At 39.7% G+C, this 10211-nt stretch overlaps 1 protein-coding gene across 6 annotated transcripts in view; it reads right to left on the bottom strand.

The window, feature by feature from the left end:
* LOC128609960 (nuclear factor 1 B-type) overlaps positions 1-10211 on the bottom strand; it is a 105527-nt gene that overhangs the window by 7452 nt on the left and 87864 nt on the right. For 3 of the 6 annotated variants that reach the window (XM_053628917.1, XM_053628918.1, XM_053628915.1), the window contains exon 11: positions 5602-5681. The exons of 1 other annotated variant lie outside the window; for it this stretch is intronic. In XM_053628917.1, the coding sequence (XP_053484892.1) occupies positions 5602-5681 (80 nt within the window). Of the gene's footprint in view, positions 1-2900; positions 2956-5601; positions 5682-10211 lie in introns of all 6 variants that reach the window. 2 more of the 6 variants (XM_053628914.1, XM_053628912.1) reach the window with 1 other exon arrangement.

Here is a 10211-nt window from a genome sequence, read left to right as displayed (position 1 = left end):
TCCCATCCGCATTCAGCACATGCTAGCCACACAACAACACAAGACTGTTAATTGCGAGCCACGGCGCAGGCCTTGAATGCAAGAGACGCCGCGATGCACAAACAGCATGTTGTTCCCTGGAGGGAGGACAGCGGGGGTCTGAATGGTATGTACATGTGTCGAATAATTAGGCAGGCCAGAAACCAGTCCACCCTCCTCCTTTCCCGTCTCCTTCTTAAATACCTGTCTCACACAATCGCTGCTTTCTGTTTGCAGATTACAGAGCGTGCTCCTGCTCTTTCAACAGCACCCGGCGCACACAGCCACCGCTTTGTTATTTTCTCCCTTTTACTTTTTTCCCCCCAGAAAAAAAAGAACAGAAAGGGAGGACAGGGCAGGCCAGGGGTGGGCGAGGGCATACTGGGGTGTTTGACGGAAGGCAACAGTAAAGAGAAGAAAGTGAGCGACTTTTCCCTGGGATCTCCGGCTGCAGGTGCATAGCTTCAGTGGATCAGCTTTGGTTGCGAGAAGGGGGGCAGTGAGGGAGTTTTAGGGGGTTTTCTTTGGCAGTTTGTTTGTTTTCCAAAGGGGACACGAGGGCTCAGGCTGATGCCTGGGGAAGACAACAGGGTCTTGGCGGACCTAGAACACTGACTTTATTCTTCCCATGGCTGCCTGCAGTGATACGGCTGACTGTGGCCATGAATGTGGCTAATGACTTAGTCTGCATTTTATACAAATCCCCCGCAGCTAGAGGCCTAGACGTCACTTAAAACAATAGAGGCAAAGTTCATGATTCAATGGCCAGAAACATGGTCAGAATTTACAAAGCATGGGATATGAAGGAAGAAAAAGAAAAAGGAAGGAAATGCAGTGCAACACAAGCCTTTGTGAACAAATCTATCTCAATTTTTTTTCAGTTTCCTCCATCGTTTCTTTCGCCTCCTTTTGCCGGCCCCCTTTCACTCTCCTCTTTCTGGTCTGCTAGAAATCATCTGACAGGAAATGAGAGATTAAGTTTTTCCTACCTTGCTGAACAAAGAGTGCACAGAGGAGGGAAACACTCGGCAGTGATTTGGCTTTGTTGGTTTTTTTGGGGTTTTTTTTTTTTTTTTGTTAAGATAGCTTTTTATCCTTTTCTTTCTATGTCTCTCTCTCTCCCTTTGTAACATACTACTCACTCTGCAAGAACACAGGAGACCTGAGCAGCAGGGGATTACTTTGTAAGCCCAGTGCACATGGTCCTCAACCCTTCTGTCCTCCCATGACTCCTTGCTCCAACCCCAGCCTCAGCTTTTGCCTAGCCGATTGATCGCTGCGGCTCATGGGGTGCCACCCCCTTATTTAACAATTTCAACTTCAGCCTGGCATTACCTAATGTCTGGTTTCCCCTGGATACCAGATGGCTTAATACATGACAGCTCCCCATCCACAGGAACCCAACGAGGGGGGACAGGGGAACAAACAACTTTTCCTCACGCGTGGTTGACTTGATCAGATTCTACACTGTTGAATCACCCTCCACGCTCATGGCTTGCCCATCCACATCTCTGTTGTTCCACCAAAATCCTCCTGGCTGTAGTGGTAGGCATAGAGCAAGCTTCGCTTGGGGATCAGGCCCTAAATTAGATTATCTAATGGCATCTTAATGGATAGCTGACCCCATTTCCTGCAGGACGGCAATGCTCAAAGCTGGGTCCAATTCAATTTGCCTTGAACCATGGAGCATCATGCATGACTCTCTGCAAATGCAGCCCCATCCACACGTGAGTGACAAATTACATTTACATACATTACCCGTCAAAAGTTTGGAGACACTCAGCGTTTTTCAAAATATTAGTAACAAATGAGCATTTTTCTTGTCCGTTTGTGATAACCTATTAACAATTAACCACGGTTGAGGAAATCATATATTTGACATATAACAATGACAAAATAAATCACACTACTGTACATGCCCTGGAAAAAAAAAAAAACACCCTCACTTAGCAGATGCAACTAATACACACATGTTCTTTAAATGAAGTGTTACTTCAGATATTCCTCACAGATGCTCGTGTGACTCTTGAAGTACTTTCATGTCGTTTGTGGAGCTGTCTGGATATGTCTCTCTCTGTCTCTCTCTCTCTCTCTTTTTTATTCAACTCCTTCCAGAGCATCTTGATTGGGTTAGAATCAAATGATTTTATCATTCTGTTATAGACAGCTCTGCCTCCTTCCTCTTCATGTATCACTTACTCAGCTTTTAGGTGCGTGTTTCGGTGCATTTCAGAAAAGGCTGTACAGTGATTGACTACAGCGACTACCGCTAAGCTCTCTATACAAAACCTTTCTATCAGTATAACCTAGCTATATAAAAAGCTGATTTGACATATCCTCTGTCTTGAAAATCCGTAGTCATAACCAATCCAACTGCAAAATTGGGCATCATTGCTATTATATGTTGAATCTAAACAGGCAAGTGGCTTCTCTTAAATGGGAAAATCTGCAGATAGAGGCCCTGCAACCCCACTGACTGCAGAGGAAGTCTGTGCATGATGCCTCTCTACCTGACTGCAGAATAAGTGCTGAGAGGAAGTGCTGAGCAAGGTTTTGTCCAGCCACAGGAAAGGGAGAGAGAGAGAGAGAGAGAGAGAGAGAGGCTCCAAAAAAACAAACAAAAACAACAAAAGAGAAAGGCAAAGAGGCTGAGCAATGTACATTTTCAAATGAAACAGCCAAATATATATATATATATATATATATATATATATATATATGTGTGTGTGTGTGTGTGTGTGTGTGTATATATATATATATATATATATATATATATGTATATATATATATATATACTCAGAGAGAAAGAGGTTCGTCTGTCATTTTCAAGGGCAAAATCCATCTTTCTACATTTACAGTAAGGCCCAGAATTTATAACCTACCCTGTATGGTAGGTCCTGCTCATTACAATCTCTCCTCTTGTCTGTTTCTATAGACCTATAGAGGGTAGAAATAATTTCTCGGTCTTGTAAGCATATAAACTGTAAGTCAAAGTAACAATTGTATCTGTAAGACTGAAAAAAACAAACTTGTGATGTCAGATGATAGTTATGAATATGGTATGATGACATGAAAATGAAAGAGACAGAAGAAGATTCATGATAGGCCAACTCCCAAAATCTTAAAGAATGCCCACTTCAGATATATATATATATATATATTTTTTTTAAACAATTTATCAATTGATGCACCATTCTCGATGTTTAATATATTACTTCACAGATTTAAAACAGCATGTGTTATGGAAAAAGTTGTTGTCTCTGTACGGGAAAAGTCCAATACAACATACAGGTTTTTATTACTATTTGTATTACAATTATTATAGTAAACTATTTTGTTTGACGCTGTCATTTTTTCTGCCATTTGTTTTGGCAGTGCAGGCTGATTTCACACTGCCAAAACAAATAGGAGGCCAATTATATGCACACGTCTTTACTTAGAGGGAAATGTGACGGTAAAGTTAAACATATTGCCAATACCCAAACAAATATACACATGTGCACACACATACCCTTAAATGAAAAATGCCAGTCAATGTTAAGCATAGTAAACTAATCCAGGAAACATAGCATGCTGTCTAGCTATTACCAACACACACTAGCTTTCTATTATTGTCCTGAGAATTTGGTATCAAAAGCTTCCTTGAGGAAAAAATATGAACAATATAGCAGGGCAGTATCATTATTAATACTAATATTTGAGAGATAACACCTTAAGAATGTTTATTTGTAAGTCTATTATTATATGCATCATACTGTGTTCTGAAAAGATCTAATCGTATAGTGGTATATGATAAAACAAAAGAGGAGTAAGAAATGTTATCCAGGTTGCTCCTGCTGTTTTTAAGACATATGAGTGACACAGGAATTTCACTAAAAGTTACTTTTTTATTTACTTTTCTAGAGCCTGGTTCCATGGAAGAAGAAGAAAAAAAATCAATTGCAAGAGTTGAAGTTGAACTGAAGGCACACGCGGGAAAAACCTGTTAAAATGGTTCAAAACGGTTCAAAGACTTCTCTGACACTTTTGGCACATTCTCTTGTATTAGTTTGGGCAAACAGTCATAAGGATGTAATCTGAAGTTTCAATGAAGGTGTAAATACTGAAGTCATGTCTGACATGCACTTCTTGGAATTGAAAATGTTCCTGACACCAGCGTGCCGACACGAGCTACATTCAACAAAGTTGCTGAATCATGCTGCCTTCTTTCCCTTTTCTCCTTCCCAAAAAAAAAAAAATGACAAAAAAAGTGAATATCAACAACAATGTGAAATATTTATTAAAGTCTCAAAGTCTTATCGATCCAGATCTACATGTAATTATCTATTATATTATACACTCAGAAACCACTTTATTGGGAACACCTGTACATCTGCTTATTCACACAATTATCAGCCAGTCATATGGCAGCAGCTCAATGCATATAATCGTGCAGAAACAGGTCAAGAGCTTCAGTTAATGTTCACATCAAACCTCATTGACTTGAACATGGCATGGCTGTTTGTGCTAGATGGGCTGGTTGAATATTTCAGAAACTCCTGGAATTTTCGCATACAACAAGCATTTCTGTGGGCGGGAAAGCCTTGTTGATGAGAGAGGTCAGAGGAAAATTGCCACACTGGTTCAAGCTGGGGCGCACGGTGGCTTAGTGGTTAGCATGTTCGCCTCACACCTTCGCGACCCTGTGTGTGTGTGGATTTTGCATGTTCTCCGCGTGCTGTGGGGGTTTCGTCCTAATCCTAACCCTAACCCAGTGCTGTGGGGGTTTCCTGCCACAGTCCAAAGACATGCATGGTAGGCTGATTAGCATGTCCAAAGTGTCCGTTGTGTATAAATGGGTGTGTGAATGTGTATGTGATTGTCCCCTGCGATGGACTGGCACCCCGTCCAGGGCGTACCCCACCTTCTGCCCCATGCTCCCTGGGATAGGCTCCAGGTTTCCCGCAACCCAGTAGGATAAGCGGCATAGAAAATGGATGGATAGATGGATGGTTCAGGCTGACAGGAAGGCTATGGTAACTTATATAATCGCTCTTTACATCCATGGTGAGCAGAAAAGCATCTCAGAATGCACAACACATCAAACCTGGGAAAGGATGGGCTACATCGAGTTCCCAAATACAGGGATCTAACGCTACAGTTAATGAAACTGGACAGTTGAAGATGGGAAAATTTTCAATTTCAGTAAGCCTGTGCCTGCCTGTAGCCTCAGATTACTGCATCACTGTCTAATGTAAACAGTTAACAGACCTGTATCTGCATGATTTTATGCTTTGCGCTGCTGCCGTTTACAGTAATCGGCTGATTGGATACTTGCATGAATGACCAGGCGTACAAGTGTTCCTAATAAAGTGGATAGTAAATGTATTTCCTGTAACTTGGAATATTTATTGAAGATCTGTTCAGTGAAACTGTAAATAGTAGAATGCAAGTTTGACAAAAAAAAAAATCTTAAATGAACAGGGTGAAATTTAAAAAGTGTGCATTTGCAAAAATGATGCATGGTTGCGATAAAAGCAAATAAAACAAGAACACAGGAGAAACTTGATGGAGAGGTGGGTTGAAAATAAAGGAAACGTTTACCTTTGCCAAGAAATCCCCAAAGCCTCCTCTGAGCCATAAGACCTGACGTTTTGATTCACGGGCCAGTCACAAATCCTCAGCTGTCAATCAAACACCTCTCAGTCAGACAACGGGGCCAGCACAACGGTACTAACACACACACATTTAGCATGCAACAAGGCCAGGAGCAGTCTGTGCCAAAACTACACACACATGATTAACTTGCTCTTTTTTATTTTCTAAAATATTATGTTATATTATATTGTATATTATATATTATATTAGTCTAACATCTGATTGAATGTCTAAATTATAATATTTTAATTCAAATTTTCGACTCAGTTCCTGGACCACAGGTTAGAATGAAATTAGCCAAATTCTCTATTTCAACTACTTTGATTCAAACATTATATTTAATTAATCAGAGTCCTGGAAAAAAAAAATGTGCCTGAAAAATGTAAAAATGTACAAACAGCAAATGTTATATGTAGCATGCAACATTAATGGGGTAACCATTAACTTTCCTGGAAGCAAAAGAAGAGGTTAGTTTACAAAACTAAGGGCTGGGTTACATGGATATCATTCATCTGTGCCAAAATGCTTCTGTATGGGAACAGGGACGTGCGTTCCATCTGGTGCATGCACTTCGTCATGTAAGCTGCTGTTAGACATGTTCAAGCAGATGGGTTGTCTGAAATATGGTCATGCTATGTGGTGTCAAAGATGTTACTTTTCCTTTTTACGCTGACCTGTAAAAGGCTTAAAAATATGAACGTGGATGGACGAGGAGAAGAGAGCCTACGAACGTATTCTTAACGACGCTCATACACACAGGGACTGATAATGTAGGAATGAGACTGCAACAAGCGCAAATGTATAGTCTATTAAACAAACAAAATGTTGTGAGCTCGGTGCAATAAAAACAACAAAGGAAGAACTTGCCAATTTGCCGATCTATCCATTTCCCTAATGCCTGGCGGAATATCCTGCCATCCTTTCTGCCCACCTGCGGTACTGTCGGTTATTGGATGCACAGGCTCGAAACAAGCTTTAACCAGGTCCGTTCACTCTTTGAATATTCAGTGGCACTTATTCTCAATCAATAACACTGGCCATTTCTGGAACAGCGCCTGTACCATTCCCAACATAAATCCATTTCCAGTCCAATAAATCTAGGAAGGCAAATAATTGATTTTCTATATTTACACCACAGATGCTTTAGCGCTGACCCAAAGAGGCTTGGCTGGATAAAATATCCATTTCCCAGAGTGAAAGCCACATGAATTAGCAGATTGAGCACAAGCATTAACGCTGAACACGAAATTATTGGGATTTCACTGCTCATACAGAAGCCGAGTTATGGCAGGTGCCAGTATGAATGATAAATACAATTTCCACTGAATAACTAGTGGGGAAAATATCATGTAAAAGAAATGCTGGAAAAAAATATATATTTCCAGAGAAAGTGTTTTGAGCATGTAGTAAAAATGTAGAAAGTTCATTTGCACTGAAACGGAACTGAATTACATGTACGTAATGGAGAATGAAACAGAATGTACTGTATGACTGGATATAGGACGCAGAATTTTTTATTTTATTATTATTATTTTTTTCAGAACCCGAGTGACTCAGTTTCACACTGTTAGTGTGCGGATATCCACCTCCATCAGTACAGCTGCCAAATTTACTTCCCCACACAAGTTTGTGTGTGTGTGTGTGTGTGTGTGTGTGTGTGCGTGTGTGTGTGTGTGTGTGCTAAAGCCAGAAAACAATGGCTTTGGGCGAAGTCGAGGTCAGCTATCAGACAGTTACAGTGGCAGGCATTCCTTCGTCCTGTTTTGGTAGACCCCGCCTCCCCCCACATTAAAAAAAACACACACACAATATGTGCTGAAAAGGAACTACAAGTGCCGTAATTAGTGCGAATGCATAAACTGAAGTTCAAGGACATCTGTCCTGGAAAAGAGTTCACATGAGGACTTTTTTTTTTTTTCAAGGATTTTAAAACTGCACCTCAACAACTCAACAAAATAAAATGGCGAAAAACAACAACAGGGAGTCTGTCACTGACATCACAACACTCCTAAAGCTCACTTTGTAGCAACATATGATCAATACTCAGCGGTGGAAAGAGCTTCCAGCTTCAATCCGTACAGCAGAATCTGTCACTATTTTCAAAAAAAACAACTAAAGACCCACCTCTTCTGTGAGTGCTTAACTAACCCCTAACCTTCCAACCCCCACGTTATTAAAATAAATAAATCAATAAAACTACACTGGCTATTACACCTCGACTCTGTGCACTTTGTTTCTCTAGAACTTAATTAAAAGATCTTGTATTGTAGCACTACTTGTATTGTTCTCCGCTTGATATATCGCTTTGCTTGTATTTCCTCATTTGCAAGTCGCTTTGGATAAAATAATTTACATGAATAAATGTGAAATGTAATATTGTCATTGGAGGACACCTGAACCAACAAAAACCTTATTTGTTCAACGCTTATACTTACAAAACATAATAATATGCGCGCAAAAGTACTCATGCTGAACTGACACCGAAGCTTATCTTACTCACAGAGGTGCAGCTTGATCAAATATCACCTGATATGTCAGTGTCGGGTAAATAACAACGGCACGGCCCAAACATGCAGACCCGGGTCATCAATTAGGAGCTGGTAAGCTTTTCGTGAATGCTTCTGGAGTTGTAGGTGCCATCTGTCCATAGCAGCGCCAGATCATAGAGGTGCATCTCAGCCAAGTTAGCACTAATGAACAGCTGTGTGTGGGGACTGGATAAGCGCGCTAACATTAGATAAAACCAAACAATTTTGATCAGCGATCAGTCCCAGAAGTGAGTCTACATCTTTCTCCCGGGATTGAAAAGAGAGCGAGAGCGAGTAAAAGAAGGGTTAGACGCCTTTAGGGAGAACGGATAATGAAATCTTTTCCTCGCTGGTGTTTTGATGAGCACTTTACACAGGGGCCTCAGTCAGGAGCAGGTGTTCATGTTTCTCTATGTGTATGTGTGCTGATACTTACATATGTGAATTCACCTGTTATTTTCCCCAAGTGTACATGGGCGAGAAGCAAGCTCCAAACAGGCCTAGTGAAACAACAATGCCATTGTAACACTCACACACTATGACCATCTGCCTGCATGTCTGTCATTGTTTTCATTCGACTTATATTGTCTGTGTGCATATAGTTACTCTCCACACGAACTATAATCCAGTCCTGAATCCCAATTATATTCATAATGTAAAATCTGTAAGATCCATCTATTTTAGTCATATATATATTATATTATGAAAGTTGGACCTGTCCAAGGAAACACAAATTTCTCATATGGTAATATGGTTAAAAAAAAAAAGGTCATGACCCTTGCTCTTCACTCGAGACGAGAAAGTGGCCATTAGCCCTAATAGCTGCACTTCCAACCACACGCCCACTTAAAATCTGTGCTTAATTCTCTGGATCTATGTCTTATGTTAGATAAGTACAGCATCCATGACCTATATCTTATGACAAGTTTGAGACATCATATACATGGATTAACCTATTGTAGTTTTGAGTTTGTAAAACATTAAAAGGGTTGTTTTTTTATGGAATGGGATGCTATCAGTTATAATTATACTGTAGGCAACTTTGATTTGATCTGAACATTTTTATAGAGGTGGTGTAATTGGCCACGTGATCAGAGTTGTTCAACCATAAACCTAACAAAGAGGATGACTATGGTGCAGGTCTATAAAAAGGGTGTATCTGGAAAATGTTATAAAAGAGATATAACTATTTGATACATGTTTGATACTTTCATAAAATAAGACACATTTATAACGTCCTCACAACTGAGACTGAACGTATACTATAGATTATATGACAATTAGCTTGGGTCCACTAATTTGATTGGACGTTCGAAGAGTGCTGATATGTGGGACAACAGTACTGAGAAATTTCGCTGGGTGTATCACTCCGCTTGTCTGTGCTACAAAAAAAAAAATCTAATTCTAGCAATAGTTTATGTTGAAACTGTTACTACAATTATTGTGCGCTGTCAGTCATTCTGTGCATTGCATGGAAACATGCAATCCACCATTGGCTTCTTTAGAAAATATCTTCATTGACAGAACAAAAATAAACAAAATATTTGGTCATATTGCATTTATAGAACTGTTGTATAAAAGCAATATCGCATGAGCAAGACTGCTGTTGTACTGAAAATCAGCAAGTGTGATATTGCTTTTATACAACAGTTCAATAAAGTGGCTCATTGCTAGTTACTAACTATTAATAATTCTAACCACATGGATTAAAATAAAAAAATAAAAAAAAAAGTTTAATTCCTGCTCTATTTTGTCAGGCCAATGACACACAAAAAAAAGTCATTGACTGTATGGTTTTGAAAACTGGATCTAATTGAGCATTAAGAAATTTTTCCAAAAGAATTTTGTTTTGAAAAGGCATGTAGACTATTCTTTGGGCCTGTCCAAGGAGTAAAACTCTTGTACTTGTATAGCTGGGAAGAAAAACTGGAAAGACTAGAAAATCTTAAGTGGTAATTTGGTCATACCCGACTGCTACTATAAAGCCCTTGTGTACACAGATAATTATTGCAAATGAGGTATGCTCAA

This window comes from Ictalurus furcatus, chromosome 7, assembly GCF_023375685.1.
Source record: "Ictalurus furcatus strain D&B chromosome 7, Billie_1.0, whole genome shotgun sequence".
NCBI lineage: Eukaryota > Metazoa > Chordata > Actinopteri > Siluriformes > Ictaluridae > Ictalurus > Ictalurus furcatus.
The sequence above is the reverse complement of the archived record's forward strand: the minus strand, read 5'-3'. Positions and strand labels throughout refer to the sequence as shown.